Source organism: Perca fluviatilis, chromosome 24 (assembly GCF_010015445.1).
Source record: "Perca fluviatilis chromosome 24, GENO_Pfluv_1.0, whole genome shotgun sequence".
NCBI classification, from domain to species: domain Eukaryota; kingdom Metazoa; phylum Chordata; class Actinopteri; order Perciformes; family Percidae; genus Perca; species Perca fluviatilis.
The window spans coordinates 19,103,234-19,128,096 of NC_053135.1; the positions used below are offsets into that span (position 1 = coordinate 19,103,234).

At 44.9% G+C, this 24,863-nt stretch overlaps 1 protein-coding gene across 6 annotated transcripts in view; it reads left to right on the forward strand.

Annotated features, from left to right (window-relative positions):
• zeb2b (zinc finger E-box binding homeobox 2b) overlaps positions 1-24,421 on the forward strand; it is a 103,507-nt gene extending 79,086 nt beyond the window's left edge. For 3 of the 6 annotated variants that reach the window (XM_039793121.1, XM_039793124.1, XM_039793125.1), the window contains exons 3-10: positions 1,789-2,043; positions 7,920-7,988; positions 11,221-11,409; positions 12,854-13,068; positions 16,440-16,548; positions 17,103-19,108; positions 21,630-21,810; positions 23,654-24,421. In XM_039793121.1, coding sequence (XP_039649055.1) covers positions 1,789-2,043; positions 7,920-7,988; positions 11,221-11,409; positions 12,854-13,068; positions 16,440-16,548; positions 17,103-19,108; positions 21,630-21,810; positions 23,654-24,228 — 3,599 coding nt within the window. In that variant the 3' untranslated portion in view covers positions 24,229-24,421. The remainder of the gene's footprint in view (positions 1-1,788; positions 2,044-7,919; positions 7,989-11,220; positions 11,410-12,853; positions 13,069-16,439; positions 16,549-17,102; positions 19,109-21,629; positions 21,811-23,653) is intronic. The other 3 variants (XM_039793123.1, XM_039793122.1, XM_039793126.1) reach the window with 3 other exon arrangements.
• The last annotated feature ends 442 nt before the right edge of the window (positions 24,422-24,863 follow it).

A 24,863-nucleotide genomic window follows, 5' to 3' on the forward strand; every position in this document is an offset into this window, starting at 1 on the left:
GGTTCAAGAGGCAGGGACACTTTTCAGGCCTGAGTAGGCCAAAATATGGCACATAAGATGTTGTAATTAAGCTTTGTCGATGACACAATGCGAGGCGTTCTGCACGCTGTAAACTATTTATATAACATTCTCCAAGCCATTAGATTTAAATGTGTTGATTTTCCACTAAAGACTTATGAGCCTGCTGCAGCTTTTTTAATTGCTCAGGAACATAAATTTTCAACTAAAGCACAATAATAATACATTTAAAAAAAAAAGCCTCTTCACGATGGTGGCTCAAAGTCTGGGTCCTCCCATGATTGGCTCTCACCGCAGAACATTCTTGCACGAGCTGCCAATGAGGTGTGTCCCCATGCGATGCCATGTTCCTGGCTCAGCCTAGCGCTCCATCTGCACTCCTCCAAAAAGTCTTCTGACTTCCCTTTTCTGCCACAATTTACGCTGCGGCGAGCATGCGCTGAGAAACCTGCCGATGCTGGTGACTAATTTGCACGCGAGCCACCTTTTGATTAAGTTCACAGCGCTTATTTACAGGCCATCTATTTTAAGAAAAGCAGGCATATGTCTGGGACCTGAGTGTTGTGGAAGCGGGGCGGGCCCCGCTGATGCTGCTCTGGAGTTTGGAGTGTGTGTGAGGGTGTGTGTGCGTGTGGTATGTATGTCAGCCTACCTCTTTGTATGTGTGCACTCGATAGGCCCTCAAGACCCTGTCGTATCTATAGTTTCACATGTTAGGAAACCTCTGTGTTCATGTTCATGGTTCACTGGCAATGCAAATGTGAAGAAGACATCCAAAGGGGTACATGTGATGCATAATCTAAATTACTATAGGTTAAGCCTTTTTGTATGCACGCCAGCGACATTTGTAATATTGCACGTGCTATGTGAAGCATCTCAATCGTGACGGGTATGCTGCGGGGCAGAGCCGGTCCTGAAAGGTGCAGCTCGTTGGCATCCGAGGCATGTGAGCAGGACTGAAAATTAGTGGCTATTTTGGCCCCCGCATCTCCTCGACAGCTGTCTGCCCACCGCTGCGTTTCAGTCACAGATTCCAGCCACGGATGCTGTAATTGGGGTGTAACCCACAAAAAAAAAAAAAGAAAAGATGAGCCTACGCCTTGGACCGAGCAGTGATGTGGGGCGACCTTTTTTTAATCTGGAAATAAACCCTCAATTTCCAAAAACAAGTCGAAATCCCTTTTTCAGATTCCTCTGTCATTTATGTTTAGAGTTGAATCACTCGGCTGACACTCATATGCAAGTTCCAAAGTAGTTTACACCTACATTCCTTGATCAATAACATTGCAAGCTGCCAGAAAATGACTGGCTTGAACAACAAATGTGAAAATTTAGAAACTAAAATAAGACATACTTAAGAGGATCCAAGGGTATAACACTTTTTTTTTTTAAACAATGGTTGATCATAAGACTATTGCTGCTCATATATAACATTTACAAATCGCTGGAAGAAGTATTCAGGTCCTTTACTTCAACCTACATTGTGTAATTTCGGCAAAACCCCCTTTGTTCTTTCACAAGTATGTGCTCATTCATGTGTAATTACTTCCACCAACTAATCAAAGTATTCTTGTAAGCATAGAATCTGACATTTAGAATCATTCAGAATACATACGAGCGAGTCGCTCGAATGACGGCAGTCTGTAGCGCCTCCATCTTTATAATACATTAGCCGAAGAGGGACATACCTCCACATTTCGCCCTCTCACACCTACAGTCCTTTCCCTCCTTTCTCCTGTACTGACCCTTTCTTTTTGTCTCTCTGTGTTACAGCTCTGAACTACGAGAATGTGGTTGAGACGGGCTCGGAGACGGAGGAGGAGGACAAGCTGCCGGTGTCCGAGGAAGACCCCCTGCTCAACGGCACTGGCAGCCCGGCCAGCCTCACCAACCCGGAGGCCTCGCCGCGGGCCGAGAGCCACGGCCTGCTGACCAAGGAGGAGGAGGACGATGAGATGCGGGACAGCGGCGTGGAGCACATCTGGCCCGACAACGACATGCTGAGCGCCTCGGTCGACGGTACTGGTGAGTAGGGCTAACCCTAACCCTAACCCTGCTGCACAAAATGTACTTTTGGGCCAAATGTGGCAGCTGGCCCCAAAATTGAGTGGCCTTGCCCTAAAGGGACATGGGGAATTATTTTATTTTTTGTCGTGCTCACACGAAACCAATCTAAAGCTAGCAAAATGTTGCTTATGAAGTGCTGTCAGTACGTTATGTGGCTAGAGTTAAAGTTTCACATTCACAACATGAAATCGGTCAACAGGAACCTTATTGTGACACTATCAGGAACGTTTCGTTGCGTTTTCAGGAAGATGAATGCCTCCTCCCAGAAAGTATCTGGTGCGCAAATGCAGAAATGGTTCATTTCTGAGTTCTGAAAGGGAGTGTTTTCGCTCGTAAAGTAAAATATATTTTAAATGGTACAGTGTCCAGAATAACCTTATTTCTTTCATATTTCTCACAGATCTTGCACTCTAAAAACCCCTCTTCTCTCCTTTGTTCTATGTGCTCTACCAGATGTGTGGGGTTTTCAGGTGAGCTGTCAATCCCAGAAGCTACCGCTAAGCTGACTCTCAGATACGTTACTGCGAATGTGTGCACATCCTGCCACTCGTGGTACGGTCTTATGCCTTAAACCCCACCCCATCTGGTGCCCGAGTAGACTTAAACAAACTCCACGAAGCGTTCGGCAAACACGACTTGAGCCAGGTCTGACGGCGAAGCCCCGATGATGCTCCCTCGGCTGACAGACATGATAAACAGTTTCTCTGTGGGAGCGACAGAGACCATTTGGTTCACGCTTAGAGAAAAGTCCCGCTCTGAGGCAAACAACGAAAACTATTTACCATAAGGTATAACCTCACCCCCAAAAAAATCACAAAAAATAAAAAAGCGCGCGAGCTGCAGCAAATGGAACACTCCGGGAGTTGAGAATGTGGTTGATGTGAGTCATTGTTTCAGATGCAGGACTCAAACTGTATCAGTGTTCACCTCTCCTCCCTACCCAGCTGCTTAATCCCAGGCAGGTGATACCTTCCCCAAAACTTGAGTGACTTATCGTCTTTTTGTTGAGCAACTCAGATTGCAGCGGGGCAGTCACGGATGCTTGAAAGATAAATACTTTTAATTAGGGGGCAGGGTATGATCATTAAAGGAAGCCAGACTGCTGCAAAAAGTCATTAACAATCTTAAATGAAATTTTTATTTTTATGATAGCCATTTACATGTATAATAAGAGTCAATGATTCTTGGAAGCATGCGACAGGAACAGAGTATGGCGAGAAGTCATGTAAGACAGCCAATTTAAATGAGCTGGGCTCCGCTATTCATTTCTGCTAATGAACTAGCTGTGCACGCTGCCGAAAAACGGGGGAACATTCAGCAGTTTTAAATTTTAATATGGGGGTGGGGAGGGGTGGGATTGCACATTTATTAGGGATGGAGAAAAAAAAACTTAGTGGGTATCAACATTTGCTTCTCCTAAATAACAGTTCATATTGGCTCCTTAAGGCGGGGAGAAAGAGAAGACGGTTTGGTAAATAAATCAAGATAAAGGATAAACAAGCTGTCGTTGCATACGGTAATTGTTTATTTGATAAAGACCCGCGGTGCCATAATGTCTGTAATTCAACTATGTTGCAATTCCCAGATAATATGCTTCTTGTGTGATAAAGTGGCTGACATATTTCGGAGAGCAAGTCAAGTTCATTAGAGCGTTTGGGAGTCTCTTTCCCAATCTTGCGGGTGCTGTGTTTCCCAGCCTGTTTTTTTTTTTTTTTTTTTTTTCTTCTTCTTCTTCCTCGGTGCCTAAGTGTCTACAGTGATACCTCAGCACATAACTTAGGCCTGAGATAAGTTAGCCCTCCCCCCTCCTTCCTACTCAGACTGATTTGGTCGTCACTCCCCTATCGAGAGTTTGTACACAGGTCTTGGAAGTGCGAGTGAATGCAATGTCTTTTAGATGTTTTGGGGAAAGTGCAGTAAAAGTATGGAGAAATGTCGCTCCCCAAAAACCACAAAGAGACTCTCTAAAGACTCATTGCATGTGTCGTGATGCTTTAAAAAGTGTCTTTGGCAATGGAGCAACACAGCCTGGATGATTTTCCGAGCCAGAACTATTGCATGTAAGAGAGAAAAGCAGAACAGAAAGTGTATCGCCGAGCCTCTTTCTGATTCCAGGGCACAATCAGAGTCTTGTGTCTGGCGTTGTCCTTGACATTCCTTCATCCCACAGCGAGGCTGGACGCGATGTGCTGGAAAGCATGACATCATTATCACTGACAGACATTTTCAAATAAATCACCTGTGTTTCTCCCTTTGCCCTTTTTAAACTCCTCTCCAGGGCGTCGGAAGGATTTCTGACTTAACGTTGCAGCAATCTCAGGCTGTAGAAATCCACTCCCCCCCCACCCCCTCATGTTTGCTGCACTTTTACACAAAACGTGTCCGTCTGTTATTTGGTAAAACAGTGGTTCTTGTTTTCTTCGCACGTTTATCAAGTTTTGGAGTTATTAATTTGCCATTTAAACACCTAGTGCATCCAGGAGTGTTTCTGATGCATTTGCCAAGAATAAAAAAAATTAAAATAAAAACCACTGTATTCTTTGGCTCAAATTTGAAGGCATGGAACATTGACACAAAATGTCTGCTATTGACCACTTTAGTGTAAAAATACCAGAGATGGCATCAGTTCTAATCAAAGCTTGTTTTGTGTCTTGAGATTGTGAAGCCATTGTGTGCGTACCAGACACATTCGGGAGAAATGAGGCCAAACGCACAAAAGCCAGAAACTTTGAAGCGACTGCGGTGACCGGCCATAAAAATAGGAATGTTTTCAAAATAAACAGCATCAGAGCTGCTATGAAAATAGGTGGAATTACGGTCTGGCCAAGGTATTCGGGACTCCTCCTGAGTCAAACCTCAACATGGCTCTGCGAGGAGGTGTGTACCTTACTGCCTCACGTCCTCTGTGATTTACCACTGACAAAACACACTTTTCCAGCATTTAGTGGACAGAATTCATCCCAAATGCTTTCCACTACCAAAAATAGGCACATATTTGTGGCATAAATGACTCCAGAAGAAATAAAATCCCTCTTCTTTCCTTCGTACTTTTTACATGTTGTGAAAACTTTGAGATACTCAACGAGGCAAAGTTATGAAATTGGTCTTATAAACTGTGTGTGTGCTTGTGCGTGTGTGTGTGTGTGTGTGTGTGTGTGTGTGTGTGTGTGTGTGTGTGTGTGTGTGTGTGTGTGTGAAAAAAAAGAGGCTTTAAAGCAACAACATTAGTGCCTTTTTCTTACTATAGAAGGACCCAGGCAACCACAGTGACACTTTGTCCCAATTGAATGGAGCTCAGGACTTAGGACTCAGGACTATATATATATATATATATATATAAATGTGTGTGTGTGTGTGTGTGTGTGTGTGTGTGTGTGTGTGTGTGTGTGTGTGTGTGTGTGTGTGTGTGTGTGCCAGAGGCTGCAGCAGTGAGGTGTACATGGTATTAGCCTACCTCCTACTGGAGGCAGCCGTCCCTCCCTTCAGACCACAGATAACGAGAGTTGTCCAAGGTAAATAGGGGAGAGTGGAGGGCCAGTAAATCCCACCGGTCATCCCCTTGCGTCAGACCAAAAGTATGCAGCCAAATGTGATTACCCAAAGCAAACACGGTGCCTACGAGGACACGCAAATGTGAGGGAGTTTTGACTGTGTTCAGCGTGGAAGTTATCTGATACTAGAGGGTTTCTTCTTCTTTTTAATCTGTTTTGTTTTGTCACTTCTTAATTTATGTATGTTTAAAAGCCATTCATTTTCTCGTACTCCAACTGTGGTTTGGATGCTGTTTGGCAGCCGTGCAATCAAATGTACATGGGGGGAAAAAAAATCCTAGCGAGGGGAAAGTTAAACTAGGACATGCCCCATCCAGAAGAGTCTGTCATTATTCCGTGAAGCCATTGACAGGGGTAGTTATCATTTCACCGCCGAAGCCAAATCTTTAATTTCGAGAAAACCCCAGAATTGCGAGCCTCAGAAAAAGCATTCCGCAACTATTAAACCCATTGTCTTCAACTCTAAATAAAAAAGATGTTTTGCTTCTGGCTTTTGTGTAGCAGGACAACATTATTATAAACAATACACCCACCACCTTTTCCTGTAATATCTCAGCCAGGTTTCTGTAATGTAGGCGCTCATCTTTTGTTTAATAGCTCAGGGAGAGTCAGATACATCAGATCCTGCTGTGCACTGTGGAGAAAGGGGGGAAAAATCTTCACAATGCAACACTTGTGACATCCTTGCAGGAGCAGCAGAGCAAGAACAGATGCGTACGAGGCTCACAATGCAGGGTTTTTTCTTCCTTTTTTTTTTTTCTTCTTTTTAAAACAAAAAGCCCCCATGTTCTCGGAAGCACCTTGATTTAATTTTTTTACCGACGAGGCAGAGAAGGAGGGACCAGGGACTCCTTAAGCTGATTGTCCAGTCGGTGTCCTCCTGTCGACCGTGGACGGATGAATTTGTCAGACGAGGGGGTTTGTTTACGAGCCTGTCAATCCGCCGTTTATTTACAGCCACCTTTACCTGTGCCAGGACAATATCCGCTGGGTGCCATTATCCTGATTGGCAGTAAGAAACCTGTTCTGTTTCCACCAATGCTCCTGGACGGGTTTAGTTATTAAAAACATTTCGCCAGCGTTTCTCTTTGGAGGCAGAAATAACCTGATTGGTTGGTGTCAATCTCAAGTCGGCGGCACCAACAATTTGAAAGATTTGCCCGGCAAGTATTGATCGGGTGATTTAAAAGACGTCTTGGGGCGACCTCTAGCTCACCCAGTGAGAGCGTGAGCCCCCCATGTAGGCTGAGTCCTTTGCAGCAGTCCGAGTTCGAGTCTGACCTGCGGCCCTTTGCTGCATGTCTAGCCCACCTTTCCTGTCTATCCACTGTCACTGTCTAATAAAGGGAAAAAATGCCCCCAAAAAATTATCTTTAAAAAAAGACGTCTACGATTGCTGGTTCTCAGCCTAGGTAGCCTATAGTTTTTTTGTTGTCTTTAAGATAATTTTTTGGCCTTGGATAGGATAGTGGCAGACAGGAAAGTGGGGAGACAGAGGGGGAAGACATGCAGCAAAGGGCCACAGGTAGGGAGCTACCAGGGCGCCCCGTAGCCTATAAGTTTTAACACACTGTCCATTTCATTGGGGCTTCAGTCTGACATACTTTACCAGAGAACGGGAATTCTTTGTCTCCACCCACCTGTGGTTTACCCCAACCAATGAGGTTACTTCTGCCACCAGAGCAGCTCTGCCCCCTGAGAAATGTTTGTGCAACTAAAACTCTTAATTTGTGGTTAAGGCTTGTATTCCTTTTTTAGTTGGTAGCAAGGCACTAACTCTCTGCCCGGGGTTGTGGCAAATCAAAAAAACAAATGTGTGCGCTCACAATACAGCTTCGGAGAAAAAAGAAGAGAAAAAAAAGCATCCACCAAATGACATGTGATAAAAGAAGCGTGATCCTGCATGCAGAGGATTGCAGCGGCGTCACAGCCAGGGAGTAATAAGCTCAGCCTGCGTGTTGGCTGGAGCTCTGTGATTGCTCAGGTGGATGTGCCGTGGTGTATTTAATCGCTCTGTTTGGCGATTGAAGCTTTCTTCGCCTCCCCCCGCCGCCTGTTGTCATGTTTAAGGTAAATAAGTCACTGTCTGGCCCAGATGATAGCATTCATTAAGCATGCCGAACAAAGCGGCGGCGTGCTGCGATGCACAGCGGTGCCTTTATTGCTTTCCCCATACCTTCCTTCTTTAAGGCCTCATTGTCAGCTTTTGTTGGTTTGCATGGTGCACAGAGGTACTCACCCCTTCTTCCCCCCACCTCCTTTTCTCTTCTCGTTTCTGTGCAGATGAAATAAAAGATGACTTTGACACCCTGGGCCCTGACACCACTTTGCAGGCAGTAGGAAACGGTACAGGTGAGTTGACAGAACATGTTGAATGTGTGTGTGTTTTTTTATTTGTGGATGTGTGTGGCTGGTTTCCCTGGCAGTGTAGTTTCTGCACCTGCGCCATGCTTTTCAAGCACTCTGTCCCCATCTTTTTTAGCCTCTGACCCTTTTAAAATGAAGCAATATCTACTTGCAACAACTCGCCAAATTCATGGTAATTAAAGGATCAATCCGTTTTCAGCTGTCCTGTTGAGCTAAGTGAGCCTCAAGTGTGTGTTTGTGTCCCGTTAAAGTGAAAAATGTCACTTTGAGTTTTTTTAACATAACCGTCTTGGTTTGTTGGGGAGAACTTTCTTGGAAGAATGAACTCTCAAGTTCACGAGCACACAGAGCGCTGCTGACAGTTGGACACCATGCAGTCTGCTGTCACTGAGCAACAACATACTCAAAGCAGAAGCTAAACACACACTGTTAATACATCCAAGTTAACTCAGAGAGAAGCTAAAAACGAGCTAAACACACACCGTTAAAGATCCCATGGCACCAAAATGTCACTTAATGAGGTTTTTTAACATTAATATGCGTTCCCCCAGTCTGCCTATGGTCCCCCAGTGGCTAGAAATGGTGATAGGTGTAAACTGAGCCCTGGGTATCCTGCTCTGCCTTTGAGAAAATGAAAGCTCAGATGGGCCAATCAGGAATCTTCTCCTTATGAGGTCATAAGGAGCAAGGTTACCTCCCCTCTGCCCGCCCAGAGAATTTGGCCCACCCATGAGAGAGAGACATCATGGCTTTCAAAACGAGCAAAGTGGCAGTTGGTCAAGGCCACACCCCCACCATCCACCTTGCCCCCTCTCTCCTCCTCAATAGCTACAGACACAGAAATGGCACATTCTAAGGAAAGCTCATTGTGGGACTGGCTCTAGTGGCTGTAATTCTGCACCAAGGCTGAATTTCGGGAAAGAGACTTCAGATACAGTATTAGGGGACCACTAAGGTCTATATAAAAGAGACTTCAGATACAGTATTAGGGGACCACTAAGGTCTATATAAAAGAGACTTCAGATACAGTATTAGGGGACCACTAAGGTCTATATAAAAGAGACTTCAGATACAGTATTAGGGGACCACTAAGGACTATATAAAGAGACTTCAGATACAGTATTAGGGGACCACTAAGGTCTATATAAAAGAGACTTCAGATACAGTATTAGGGGACCACTAAGGTCTATATAAAAGAGACTTCAGATACAGTATTAGGGGACCACTAAGGTCTATATAAAAGAGACTTCAGATACAGTATTAGGGGACCACTAAGGCCTATATAAAAGCATCCAAAGAGCACCATTTAATGGGATCTTTAACTACTCCCGGCGGAGCCCGAACCCTACCTGCCATTCTTCATTAAGCCACCAAAAGCGGATTTGCAGCCACACACACCCCTCCCTCCCTTCCATGATATCATCCTGGCCACCCTAACAATTGGCCCTGGATGCTGTTTTGGTAAACCAGACTCACCCCACAGAACGCACACACAGCCCCCACTTCAAAAACCCTCCCTTCAGCTTTAATTACTATTACGTTCTGCCCGTCGTGGTGTTTTCTCCACTGTTTTCTCCCTGTGTTCTGACAATTTGGAGCGCAGCAAATGTTTTCCATTTTCACTGCTTAGAGGAGTTTTGGAAACAATACCATGGCACCGCTGTGGAAGCTCCCCGCCACTAGATCACATGTGATTTCATTTAAAGACATGAAGCAGTTTGATCACGTCCCCCGGTGCCAAAGCACACTTTGATCCAGGTGATTTCCTCCTTCACTGGAAGAAAAACGTCGCTTGTTTCTCCTTTTAAAGAAACCATCCACATTTCTAGTTTTCCATGCAGAAGGACTCCGAAAACGTTGAAGATCAAGTGCTCATTTTTGAATTCAGCTGCGTGATAAAGAAGCCTGGCAGCGCCCTATGCTTCACCCTGGTCAATCATCAGTCAATCCTAAAAAACAACAGACATTCAGCTCAACATTCAGCTCAACATTCAGCCCGACACTCATAATTAGCGGTCTTCAGAAGCCACACACAGAGTCGTCTAATGAGAGTGCTGTAAATGATGCTATCACGCTTCTCAAAAATGATCCATTGGCACCGATGACATTTCGTTGCCATTTTTTTTTTTTTTTGACAACCAAATCTCTACTACCTTGACCTTTCGCAAATTGGACCGCAAAGTCATCACGGCCTAACAAATCGCTCTTTAAAGCTCACCTTGGCTCATAGTCTAAAAAGCCTAATTAACAGGGCATGAAGTCTGTTGAGACGTCACTCGTTTTTTGGTTTCGACAAAGCCAAACAGCCTGCAGAATTTCTTCAGGTTGTAAACAGCGTGTGCGCGTGAGTATGTGCGTTTTGAAAGTCGGCCATCCCCTTGACTAATGAAGGCTGCTGATTTCTTTTAGCTCCGGTTTGTTTTTTTGGAGGCAGCTATCTCCACGCTGCAGCTTAAGAGTTTCCCTGAAGAGAAGGGACTGGGAAATAATTTGAGAGAAACGCATTGTGTGGCCTCAGCACTTTGGCTGGCTTAAGATACATTCTGCTCAGCTATGGCAAAGCATCTCTCTCTCTCTCTCTCTCTCTCTCTCTCTCTCTCTCTCTCCTTTGGCGCTGGTTTGTGGTTTGGCCCCGGTAATCTGTTCAACACAGAATCAACAAAAGCCACAGTCTCTTGATTGACCTTATATGTGAAAGTCGATACAAAGAAACGTGGCTCTGTTGCTGATTAAGCTGGGCTTGTATATGTACGTATATTAGAGTGTGTGTGAGTGTTTTCCCTTTTTTATTTTTTTTTATTCTACAGCCCTAAACTCCTAACTCAAAATCAGATTTAATGTCATGAGTAAATTAGGTCAGGGAAGATTTTTTTTCACACATTGCTCCTCAGCAGCTTCGTGGTAGCGCGTTTATCTCCGACTCCTAGCCGGATTAAGTTACGCTTCTTATTTTAGCCGGCATGGCGTGACAAGCATACCCAGTAATTTAGATGTATTCTCCCCAAAGCACGGCTGTAATGTTTTAGGGTGGCTGTCCTCATCGCATTTCCACCAAGATGTACCCAATATCCTTCTGTAAGAACATTTCTCAGGGGAAGGAATGAATCCAATTTATTCCTCCCCCCTCCTCCCTCTATCGGTCTCCTCCCTTTCACTGACTGACTCTCTCTCTCTCTCTCTCTCTCTCTCTCTCTCTCTCTCTTTTCCTCCTCTTCAGTCAAGAGCGTCGATTGCACTTCAGAGTTCGAGGACTTCTTCGCCAAGCGGAAGCTGGACGACGGCGACAGTCACGTGGTGAGCATCGCCGAGTACCTGCAGCGGGGTGACACCGCCATCATCTACCCAGAAGCCCCGGAGGAGCTGTCCCGCCTGGGCACGCCGGAGGCCACCGGTCCAGAGGAGAACGGTACGCATCCTGTCACAGGGCAGTGGGAGGGGTCAATGTATTTTTATTCATTTTTTCACTGGGAGACTGCTGGTTCAACTCCTTAGAGCAGGGTGAAAGAGACACGGAGCAGGGACCCCCTTCTACTAATATTGTATCAAATGAAGTTGCATATTAAACTGGGCCTAAAATAACGTGTAGGGCAGCCTTAAGCCTTTACACATATATTTTTAGTGCATAAAATACTAAGCTATCTTTTATTGTTACACATACATGTGGCACAGTGAATCCTTAGGATGAACTGTATCTGTGGATGGCTACCTTAGGACCCCCTCCCTTAGAGAGACCAAAGATAAGAGTGCTGAAGTGAGATGTCACACAGCAATATGTATCTAAAGTTAGCTTAGTTTGCTAACATGAGCCACCATAAGCCAGTCTTTGCAGATGCAGCAAATCTGAGTGTGTGGAATTAAAAAAACAAAAATGTAAAAAAAGTATTAATTAAGTTTGTAGTAAGAGAAACGTGTTATTTCCTCTTTAAAAAGTTGCACAATCTTGCTTTAAAGCATTTTCAAAATAATTTCAACTAAGGTGCTGGAAGTGTTAGGTGAGAGAGAGATTCATTTTTATACAATTCTTTTAATATCCAATTTAAAAAAAGGAAAATCTGCGTTGAACTGTGGCCTCCTCCTGTAGTGGTACTGTAGCAGTAACAGATCAGCTTGCTCAGCTAACCTCCCTTGTACCAGCAAAGGTTAAAAAAGAAAAGGAGTCTGGACAGAGCAGCAGCTCTCCCCGCTGACACAACCGGGCAGCTGTTGGTCCCACAGATTCACCGGATGCCTTGGTGTTTACCTACAGTCTTAAGCAACAGCTGGGCAGGGGCTTGAAATCGGATAGTGCACCTCTGAGGCTCTCCGCAGGGACAAAATTGGAAGAGGGCTCTGTGGTTTAATGCTGCAGATAAAAAAAAACGTTAATGTGTAAATTGAGTGTAATGGAACAGAACCATTAAAAAGTGAGGGCTGTTTAAAGCAATTAGGAAGGTATGGGAGAATTATCTGTGTGTGTCAGGGACTTTCTTTGCATATGTATCTGTGAGTTTGTGTACATGCAGTAGGACAAGGAAACCAGGGGTGCATGTAAAAGTGTGCGTGCGTGCGTGCGTGCGTGTGTCAGGGTGTTTCTTTGCGTATGTATCTGTGTGTTTGTGTACTGTACATGCAGTAGTAAAAGGAAACTGGGGGGCATGTAAAAGTGTGCATATGTTTGTGCGCGTGCGCGTGTGTGTGTGTGTGTCAGCGGATGCCAGGCTGACACTGCGGCTCTCATGTGGAGCAGATTGCACAGATAACTCCCATACCACTCTGGGCAGCCCGCCCGTTAGCTGCCATTGATTTGCTGACCTTTTGGCCCGCTTTCTCTTCCCCTTCCTCCCCCCCCTCTCCCGCTGTCTCCCGTGCAGACCTGCCACCTGGAACGCCAGATGCCTTCGCCCAACTGTTGACCTGCCCCTACTGCGACCGGGGCTACAAGCGTTTGACATCGCTGAAGGAGCACATCAAGTACCGCCATGAGAAGAACGAGGAGAACTTCGCCTGCCCCCTGTGCAACTACACGTTTGCTTACCGCACTCAGCTTGAGCGGCATATGGCCACGCACAAGCCTGCAAGGGATCAGGTTAGGGGGATTTACATTTTTTCTTCTTCTTCATCCTTGACTTCTCTCTCTATTTCTCCTCCTCCTCTTCCCCTCTCTGTCCCCCGTTTCATTTCTAATGTGCTCTGATCCCTTCGGAGAAGACAGATCATTTTTTTCTGATTGGCAATCATTATTAATTTTTCATGGCATTTTGAAGATGCAGATCCTTTTAATGGTAATAACTTTAATTGAGGCCCTAAATGGTTTTTTGATGGCCCTTCCCTGATATAATTTTCCAGTCATCGTGTTCACGATCGAATGATTGTATGAATTTCCAATTTGGAAAAAAAATGTATCAGCTCCCTTAACTTCACTCCACTCCTGGCCTTTAATGTTCCTTCCGCAGCCTGACGTCGGAGTACTCCATCAAGCCCCCCCCCGGCCCCCACTTCTAATTTCATGCACTGCATAAACATCTGTGTATACTTGAATTTTTTTTCCCCCGAGCGATTTATATGCTATATGTCTGAGATATAATGTGAATCTGCTGGCAGTTAGCATGAATCACCGTAAAGTCCTGTGAGGTGAAAACACATCCCGCAGTCACGGGCGTTTAACTCGCTTGTCAGCTTTAAGTTGAAGATGCGGTGGTGAGACAGATTGTGGCGAAAGTAAAAATGCACGCTTACACAGTTTTCGCACATTAGGGGGACAATTATCACTTCTCAGTCAACTAAAATTGAGCAGTACATTTTTAAAGAGGATAGAGTGTGTGTTTGTGCTTTGTAAGATGTTTATGAGTTGTGAATTAGTTTTCAATAAAAATGCAAAGGATACAAGATCTCTCTAAAATGTACAATAATGGGTCTAATTTTGTGATTTAGATGTAGCATTGAGAAAGCATTGTTGCCATCTTATATCGGATATTCAAAGCCCTAAAACCATAAAACTAGGTTTAGAAATTTAAAAAGAATTCATAAAAAAATTAAGGTAAAAAAGGTGATCAAAATGGGCTCTTTTTGCGTGTCTCTGTTATGTATTAGATTACATTATAACTACAGGTTGTTTGTTGCCCTACAAAATGCCTACAGCACTAATAACCTAGCAGTCCTTCCTTTAAAGAATGTGTACTTGCGTGACACAAATTTCTCATGAGCTTCCTCTGCTAGAAAACCCCCTTGTAATATACACTCGCAGCCAGTCCCAGATGACACCGCGGACCCTGATGCTTTGCGGTGTTCAGTCCCAGGTCGTGGGTGTTGTTGTGTAGTGCTCTCTGAAGCGAGAATGACAGGCTCAGACTGTGGCTGATTTGATCAGATGTCAGCAGCCAGCACTTTCACCTGATCTTACCAGCTGGGTGTAAACGTGAGCAGATGGGCCGGCCGAGTGAGCCGCAGCTCCCCAATCCTCATATTACAATGCTGTTGCTGCTCCCCCTCCAGAGTCGAGTCTGTGGCCAAAGACTCCCTTTTTTTGTTCAAGCACTGCAGGTCCTTCCGCAAAGCCGGGTTATCTTGATTTGTAAATTAGCCGGATTGTTTAAGTGGTAATCCTCGAGATGAGATGGGAGGGGATGTCTTCCTCGTTTGATTTCTTTTGTGGGTGCACATAGATTCTCTGCAGTCGGCGCTCTGATTTCATGTCTTTTCAGTATCAGCCAAGCTCTTTTTTTTTTTTTTTTTTTGCTTTTTATGCGAGACAAACCACAGACGTAATATCACTTCCTCTTCGCCATGTTTTTTGAAATATTTTTTAAAGAACAATTTTTAATTAATTTATTTTTATAGGACATATTATGGGGAGAGAGGAAAGGGCCGCAGGTCAGAGATGGTACCTGCGACCCATGTTTAGGAGACGCTTGTATTCATGTGAAAACGTTACGTATGGCGATTAACATCATGGGAGGACTCCGGAGCGATCCGATTAACATAAAGAATAATGCACTGATAGGTAAACATGTGCTCGGCTGTTCTGTCTTGTATGTTTACAAGCCGGAATACTCCTCCTCCTCTTAACCAATTAGCCGAAATATGGCTAATTAGGGGTTTATACATATGCAAACATCCAGTCGGGTCCCCGCCCACAAAGCAGCAGCGGTGGCGTTTCACAGCAAGCCGCCGAGGAGAGACGGAGCGTTTTGCTGGGTGCCATTCACAATTAGGAGCGCAGAGTGATTGTCTTATTAGCAGTGGTGGCTGAGAGACTAAACTTAACCGGGCAGGGGTCCTCGGGAGGGAGGGGGTTTAAGGGTTGGTGGATGGTGGAGGTGGAGGTGGCGGGAGGTGGGGGTGCACCGAAGCAGCTGTTGCTGTTTGTTTATGCGACTCAGCAACATACGAGCGGTGGGGTCCCTCTCCGGCGCTTTAGCGCCCCCCCGACTCTCCCCGCTTGATCTTTGAAGGTTGGGGCTGTTTGAACAATTCCTCCCAGTCCTTCCAGTGTCCTGCGCGCCACCATCTGTCTCCCCAGGAATGTGGGTAGAGTCAGCACACACCCCAGCATTTGTCAAGGCTGAAATGGGAGGAGTTGTGTGTGTGTGTGTGTGTGTGTGTGTGTCCCTCTGTGAGCTCCGAGAATATGTCTTTCTTTTCTTTCATTTTTTTTACAAACCGTTTGACGTCCTCAACTCCCACTTGGAATGAATTGTTTGGTGAGTGACGAGCCAGGTTTACACACCTTGTGTTGTTGTCGTCGTCGTGGTCCTCGCTGGGCATTAGATTTAGATTTTTTTTTGTGTCTTTTCTTTCAGAGAACAGAACCTGTTTGAATTGCAAATTTAACGGATTGCAACTGATGTTTACCTTTGAACAGAGAATCAAGGCCGGGCCTATACGCTTTGTTCTGTATCCTAAGATTATTAAAGAGACATTCAAGGTTTAAAAAAAAAAAAAAAAAACTAATTACCGTAAGACATTTGAAACTGTTGTGAAGAAGTACTAAGTGTAATTCAAATGGTGTGAATACAGGTATGCGGGGTGAAAGAGCTCACAGAGGGATTGTGAATACCTCTCAGACTGATTAGGCCCAAATTAATGAAAAGTAGATCAGATCGGCGCTTCTAATGAAGGGGAAACGCTCTAAAAAAAGACTCTTTTCATTTATTCTATTTTCTGGGCTGCCAAATTCTAAAGGCATGCCTCCTTTGGCTGAAGAGCCAGGAAATTAAAAAGGTATGTGATTCTCTCTGTTATCACCGCCGCTGCCTGTAGTCGCTCAACAGAGGTGGGAGTAGAAAGCCAAGAAGCTTCGCTTGGCGACAGGAGCCGCTTTGGCTTTGCCGCTTGTTGTCATGCCGACCGATTGTGATTATTTGACTGAACTCTCACCCCCACGATGTTTGTGCATTTCTTTTAAAACGGGAATCTCTCTTTCTTTCTCTCTCTCTCTCTTTCTCTTTCCTCTCGCAGCACCAACTGCTCAACCAAGCGGCCGGCAACCGCAAGTTCAAATGCACCGAGTGTGGCAAGGCCTTCAAATACAAGCACCATCTGAAGGAACACCTCCGGATTCATAGCGGTGAGTGGCGGGAGGAATGCTGCCCTGCTCTTTGAATATTCATAACCGTGATTTAAGAACACCGTGAATCTGCAGAAATTCCTCTGGGTTTATTTTGGGCCCTCCCTGCTGTTGATGGACACTCAACTCTGCTGTATTAAGAATCAGTCCAGTTGCCAAATACAGTATTTGCTTAGAAATGCGTGTGTGTGTGTTTGTGTGAGGCATACAGTATCAGCAAATTTCATTTCAGTGATTAGTTTGTCAGGGACAATTGATCAGCAGAGACACTAAGTGAGGCAGAGTGTTTTTTGATTGCTTAATTTTCCACATTACCAAACTTTTATTTCCTTTTTCTTTTTTTTTTAAAATATGGGGGAATTTATTTCTGCACTGTAACTTTTATTTAGTCTTACTTGTTGAATGTAAAATGTGCCTTAGAAATAATGACAAAATGACAAGTTGAGCTTAACTTGAACATGTCATTGTTGATTAATGTGCAGTGTCCCCTAAAAAATCAAAGATATCATTCATATGAGTCTTTCTCATTATGCAATATATTTTTTTTGTTCCAGGAGAAAAACCGTATGAGTGCCCCAACTGCAAGAAGCGTTTCTCCCACTCTGGCTCCTACAGTTCCCACATAAGCAGCAAAAAGTGCATCGGCCTGATCGCTGTCAACGGTAGGATGCGCGGCAACATGAAGACGGGCTCCTCCCCCACCTCCTCCTCCTCCTCGCCCACCAACACCGCCATCACCCAGCTGCGGCAGAAGCTGGAGAACGGCAAGCCACTCGGCCTCGCCGAACACAACAGCCACCTGAGCATCAAGACGGAGCCGCTCGACTTCAACGACTACAAGCTGATGATGGCGTCGCACGGCTTCGGCGCCCCCGGGCCGTTCATGAACGGAGGCATGGGAGGGAACAGCCCGCTGGGGGTCCACCACAACTCGACGGCCCAGAGCCCCTTGCAGCACCTGGGGATGGGCGGGCTGGAGTCGCAGCTTCTGTGCTACCCGGGGCCACTGGGGAACAACCTGAGCGAGGTCCAGAAGGTTCTCCAGATCGTGGACAACACCGTGTGCAGGCAGAAGATGGACTGCAAGCCCGAGGAGCTCTCCCGGCTCAAGGCTTACATGAAGGAGCTGGGCTCCCAGGTGGAGGAGCACAAACAGGCGCTGACATCCGCCGGCGCTCAGGTCGGTCTTCCGCTCGTCGATCACAACGGCGCCACCAAAAGCATCATCGACTACACGCTGGAGAAAGTGAACGAAGCCAAAGCCTGCCTCCAGAGCCTGACGACGGACTCAAAGAGGCAGATCAGCAATATCAAACGAGAGAAAGCCAACCACATGCTCGAGGGAAGCGTGGACGAGAAGGTGCAGGAAAATACCATGTTTACACCTTATGCTTGCCAATATTGCAAAGAAAGCTTCAACGGGCCAATACCTTTGCATCAGCACGAGCGCTACCTGTGTAAAATGAACGAGGAGATAAAAGCCGTGCTGCAGCCCAGCGAGAACTTGATGCCCAACAAACCAGGGATATTCATGGAGAAGAACACCCACTTGTCCTCCTCCATGTTGTGCGAGAAGGGACTCGCTGGGCCCCTTCACCCTTACAGGGACCACATGTCCGTGCTGAAGGCGTATTTTGCCATGAACATGGAGCCCAACTCGGAGGAGCTGCTGAAGATTTCCATAGCGGTCGGCCTTCCTCAGGAATTCGTCAAGGAGTGGTTCGAACAGCGAAAGATGTACCAGTATGGCACTACCAGAACCCCACCACTGGAGCACAGGCACAACATGGATATGGTTGCCGGAACAAACAACCACCACACTCCGCAGAAAGACTCTATGGCAGCTAGGTCACCTGTGTCTCTCATGAAAACTACGGACCGCATCACATCGCCCTCCATAGCGGAGCTCCACAACAACGTCAACAACTGTGACAACGCGCTCAGACATTTGAAAAACCACCAGTACGGCGCTGGCAAACCCGCAGGTGAAAAGTTGGACCACTCCCGCAGCAACACCCCCTCGCCGCTAAATCTGTCCTCCACATCTTCCAAAAACTCTCACAGCAGCTCCTACACTCCGAACAGCTTGACTTCCGAAGACCTGCAGGCCGAGCCGCTGGACCTCTCTCTGCCGAGACTAATGAAGGAACCCAAGCATGCACTGACTGTCAAAAGCAGACCTAAAGTCAACAGCATCGCCATCGACCATAGCAGCATCCCCTCTCCTCGCGAGCACTTCGAAGAGCCTTTGAACTTGGCCTATCTGAAGAAGGAATTCTCAGGCTCTACCAACAACGGAAACCTTGAAAAAAGCACTAGCCCCCTCTTCGGCATGAACCCGTTTGCTGCCAAACCCCTGTACTCACTTCCACCTCAGAGCGCTTTCCCACCTGCCACATTCATGCCCCCGATGCAGGCCAGCATACCGGGTCTCAGGCCCTATCCGGGCATGGATCAAATGGGCTTCCTACCACACATGGCCTACACTTACGCAGCAGGGGCAGCTACCTTTGCCGAGATGCAGCAGAGGAGAAAGTACCAGCGGAAACCAGGTTTCCAGGTAAATAAGCCACCTGTGGTTTTGTAAAAAAAAAGCCCCAGGCTGACTCAGATTCCCAAAAATGATCTGAACTCATTTCTGTACTAATTAAAAAAAAAAAAAAAAAAAAAACTTAAGAGAAACGCTCACCTGAAGTAGATCAAACTGGCAAAGGAGCAGGAGATAAACAGCGCCCAGGATGGGTGGGGGGAGGGGTGTGGGGGAGTGAAATGTAGTCAGTGGTGTCATGGAAGAACAGAGGCCTTTAAGAGGTTCAGGTTGTTTACAGAGCCGGATAGATATATGAAGGGGATGAGCCAAATTAACAACAGCTTCAGTTGGTTTTTTGCGCCACAAGTTAATGAACATTTGAATCATTATCTGGCAAAAATGCCAAATATTTGCTGTTGACAGCTTCTCAATTCTACTGCATCTTCTGATATACTGTTGTAAATAAAATATTTTGGGGTTTTGAACTGTTGGTTGGAAGAGAAAAAAATAGGAAAATTGAAGATGCAATATTGGGCCCTGGAAGCTATTTTATTTTTTCATTTCGTCGATTATTCCATAACATTATCTACCTATGAATTAATAAGAATGAAAATAATCTTTTAAATAAAGTATTTTTTTGATTTTTACAGCTGTCAGATAGTGTAATGAAACTTGCCTCTGCCTCCTATCTTAATAAGTCTCTAAACCCAGACTTACATTTGTAGATATTTTTTATAATTGTCCATTTAAAGGGTTAAAATCGAGAATAATACAATTTTACCATCAAAGAGGTCTAATGTAAACTTAAAAAAGCATATTGGCACAAAACATCAGAGAGCATCAGGTTCAAATAAACAACAGGAACGATATTGGCCCTTAAAATCTCATCTCAGTATAAAGTCATAATTGTTACCACTCTTGCACTTTAAATTTCTCCCTCTGCTGTGTGTGGAATACATTAATGCTCCTGACTCCATCGCTGGCCCTGAACTCAGACATTTTGTTATTAAATATGGGTGAAAGGCCTTTGTAAAAAAAAAAAAAAAAAATGACAAAGGTGAGCCCCGGAGCTGTGCACTTTCTCTGAAAATTTCCCCGTCGCAACTTTGCTGCATTTTAAAAGCGAGCCACAGCCCAAAATGAGCTTCTCCATGTGGATTAATAATGCACAATGTCTCCATGTTCATTACTACTGAATGCTGAAGGCTGTTTAACATAGAGGGGAACCATTTTGATGAAGGAAAAAAAAAAAGTATTAATAATGTTTCCTATTCTAAGTTATTAAATTAGATTTTAAAAATACAGCTACGGGCGTTTAGTTCAAATTGATTGCAGAGTGATATGGTCCCTTCTTAAAACACAGTGTCCTCACATCACACACACACACACACACACACACACACACACATACACACAGAGAGCTTCATGGCTCAATATTGGCCATTAAGGTGCACCTTTTGATTTGAATCATTATATGAGATTGCAATTTTCCTCCTCTAATGTTGTAATATTGTTCCCCATCAATTCATAGTTTGAGACTAATCTTCGTCATAAAAGATCATTTTAAAGGAATCTAGCGGAATTAACACTCCTGTACAAAATGAGACCACCATTAGTGGCAGAGTTTCATAATGGCCGAGCGTGTCAGTTATAGATGGGCGATATTACTCCGGAGCTGAAAGTTTTATGAAGAAATCAACGCTGGTAATTAAAATTGCATGAGAAACATGAAGCATAGTGTGTGATTGTTTGGGAGTTCTATCTAGTGACATAAAGTGCCACGGAAGGTCATATTAAGTGGCTTTGATTGTAATGAAAACAATATTTGCACACTTTACATACACATCATATAATTGCAGTACCATGACATTTATTCCTAAAATTCTTTCTCCTTTTTTTGATATTTTCAAAGAATTAAACTTTTTTTTAAACGTGTTTTTTGGTGTTTTCATGTTAACAATTAGCACATGAACACATGTTCTTGTTGTACTTGCTACATGCTACAAACGTAGGTGTAATTTATCGTTAGGGTTAAAACCCCTCCCCCCCAATAATCAAAACTGGGCTTTTTTCCCCTAATTTGTTGTCACTGTTTCGGACAATTTTTTTATTATTATTTTTTGTAGCTTTTTCCGATGTGTCGCCTTGGCCTTGACATTTCTTTGACGCTTGTTTCAACGTTTTTGTGTCTTTATTTCGAGTTTTTTTGTGACAGTTTTTTTTAAATCCATGCAGACATGTCCCGGGACCTCCATAGATAGTTGGAGATCTCAACCCCCCCCCCCAATGTTAAACCCAAAGTTACGCCCTTGGCTACAAATTACCTTACTGAGCAGCGTATAGAAAAGTCACATCAAAAGATTATACAGCTTTCTAGACAAAATAATACGCTAAAAAAAAATGAAAATAAAAGAAATGAAGTAAGTAAATGTTGCAGCTTTCCTTCAAGCGACTCATTTAATAGATGAAGTGCCACCCTTTATCACGCACCCAATTCATTATGATTTCTTTGTTTTTCTCTTTTTTTCTTTCCTCTCTCTGTTTTTTAAAGGGGGACCTGCTCGACGGTACACCAGATTACATGTCAGGGCTGGACGACATGACAGACCCCGACTCCTGTCTGTCGCGGAAGAAGATTAAAAAGACCGAAAGTGGTATGTACGCGTGTGACTTGTGCGACAAAACATTCCAGAAGAGCAGTTCCCTTCTAAGACACAAATATGAACACACAGGTATATACTGTTCTAGACCCTTATTTTAAACCCCATTGCTTTATTTTTTTTTATGTTTCAAATGTTTGTGTTTTCCAAATCCTCTTCACTATGAATATATATATTTTATGTTACCCCCCCTTTTTCTCCTTCTTTCCTTTCTTTGTTTGAACCCTTAAGTTGTATAATGTAAAAACTTGTTTCTTCGTCGACAGGGTTTGAGATTCTTTGACTTTGCGATGCGTTAGAAAGCTTTGTGTGTTCTTTTTCTAAAATATCAAGAGCCATATATATATATATATATATATATATATATATATATATATATATATATATATATACATATATATATACATATAAAGTCTGTAATGAATGCAGGTAGGCAAGCAAAGGGAGACTTCAGCTATCTTTTCAAGCCATTGTACTCTTTATTTTTCCCAATCATATCCTGCCGTATTAACCATTTTGCTATCTTAAAAGACACACATCAATTCACCTAGATATAGAAAGCCAGCAAAAAGGCCCCCGAACCCCTTCATCGGCCCCCATTATTGGCGATAGATCACATCAGGCGAGTATTGCTCAGAAGCTTCAGAGCGCTGATAACAAGTCTTTCATTGTAGTTATTATACAGAGATCCTCTTTCATGAGGTTGCATCATTTGTTTTATCCGCTATCTGTAGCCGAGCGCTGCGTGCTTCATGCAGCCTCCGCGTTATCTGCTCGGACATAAAAGGAAAGGGAGGGTGCACCGTCAGAACAGTGCGCTGAACTCTTTACAAAAAAAGAAAAAAAAAAAAAGGAGGAGAAAAAAAGGGGGTGCGTTATCTCCACAACGCCCCTGCGTCTTGCTCAGAACGCGTTTCATGTTTGCGTCGCCGTGTGTGTTTGTTTTGAACACTAATAGAAGTGCAGTTGAACCGGCCACATGTTGGACAGAAGTGCAGTTTAAAAAGCCTGTCTGCTTGCGGACCCTCGATTTGTGTGAGGCTCGCAGCCATTTATGAGAAGAAGAAGAAGAAGAAGTGTTTCAAGCCAAAATGAGATGGTTGGAAAGTTATTAGTAATAACCCTAACCCTAAAAACACAAAAGAAGCCGGTAACTTTAGGTCGAAGAGGAACTCCTGAGTGAAGTAGTTGAACCCGGTGATCAGAAAGCGTTTCTGGAATCAACTCTTAAGTGTAACAGCAGCCGTGCGGCCACATTACTAGCCAGAGGGACAATTATTACGGCAGACAGTTTATGGCCCCGTGTCATAACAACTATCTCACCCTGCCTTTGTGGCCAGCTCGGGTTTCTCATTTCTGCTTTGGCATCCAAAAGCGTCCTGTCACATTTTGGTAGACGGTGGAGCCCCAGCCCAAAAACCTAACAGAGGGCCAGGCGTCCCCATGAACTTGAATTGTGTTAGGAGATAAGCAGGGTAACCCCCTCGGTGCATCCTTTCTCCCCCCTCCCCCAGCACATCTCGGATTTGTTTACTCCTTTGTCGCGCCTCCTGTTTGTTTGCTTTGCGGTAGTATTTCTGTTGCATTCATCAGTGTGGCACGCAGGCCCAAAAATAAGTAGTTGTGGTTGACTTTCTCCATGCTTTAACCACAGGAGGGAATTTCCATAATGTCGGCCCGTGAATGCGAGCGCACTTTCTCATTTTGAATAAACAAATAGCCCTAAGTCGTAAGTCAAAGTTTGATTTTAATGCTCCGTGATGTCATTTTCTTACTCCATGCCATCCAAGTCATCCGAGTTTTTCCTCAACGTTTTATGCTTTTCTTCTGACTCGTGTGATGTGTTGTGTAGCAGCAGGACAAGCGGGGCAGGCTCACTCCCCCCTCCCTCTCTGTGTTTTGTGTCTCTCTGCAGGCAAGCGGCCGCACCAGTGCCAGATCTGCAAGAAAGCCTTCAAACACAAACACCATCTCATCGAGCACTCGCGGCTGCACTCGGGGGAGAAGCCCTACCAGTGCGACAAGTGCGGGAAGCGCTTCTCGCACTCGGGCTCCTACTCGCAGCACATGAACCACCGCTACTCCTACTGCAAGCGGGAGGCAGAGGAGCGGGAGGCGGCGGAGCGGGAGGCCCGCGAGAAGGGCCACCTGGAGCCCACGGAGCTGCTGATGAGCCGGGCGTACTTGCAGGGCATGACGCCTCAGAGCTACCCGGAGATGGCGGAGCGCGAGGCCATCCTGAGGCACGACGGCGTGAACGGAGGGATGCGAGAGGGACGGAAGGAAGTGGACGGAGCGTACGCGAAGATGGGACGGAGGGACGAGGAGTTCGAGGAGGAGTTTGAGGAGGAGAGCAAGAGCATGGACACGGACGCGGACACGTTGCGGGACGAGGAGGAGAACGGAGAGCACTCGATGGACGATAGCTCGCTGGACGGCAAAACGGAAACCAAATCGGATCACGAGGACGGGATGGAGGACGGCATGTGAAGTGGCGAAGGGCGTTTTTTTTTTTTTTTTTAGAAAAAGCTTCCCATCTTAAGAGTTTTTAAGTTTCTCTCTTTGGGTTTCAGTATTCTTACCTGCTCGGCTTTAAAACCAAACGCCGTGTTTTAAGCCGTAGACGTGCACGTGCCTGAAGCTTCAGGGAAGCTTTCTTTGACAGACTCCTTTGACAGGGAGGGTGGGGGTCAGGGGCTGAAGATGTCTGCCGAACAATACATGGACTCAAAAGTCAATCCGGAGGAGGGCGTTGATGGGAAGGGAGGCATGGGTTTGTGAAATAAGCTGCATTATGCAAACCGAACAATGGACAAACGAATACATTTAAAAAAAATGTACAGTACTAAGGCCTAAAAATATGTGTGGTGCTAACCTCTTCAAATAACCCCCCCCTCCCCCATCCCCGTGTTCCATAGTATTTATAGCACAACTAGTGACTTGTACAAATTGCACTCCGCTTCTATAATCATGAACAAAAATAATAAAAAGTATTGCCTATGTATATATTTATACAGTGTTGGAAAAAGAGCAGTAGTGTCTGCACTACAGTCCTTCGATATTACCTTTGTTATCACCTACCTACCTACCTTCCTTCCTACCTACCTACCTACCTACCTACCTAC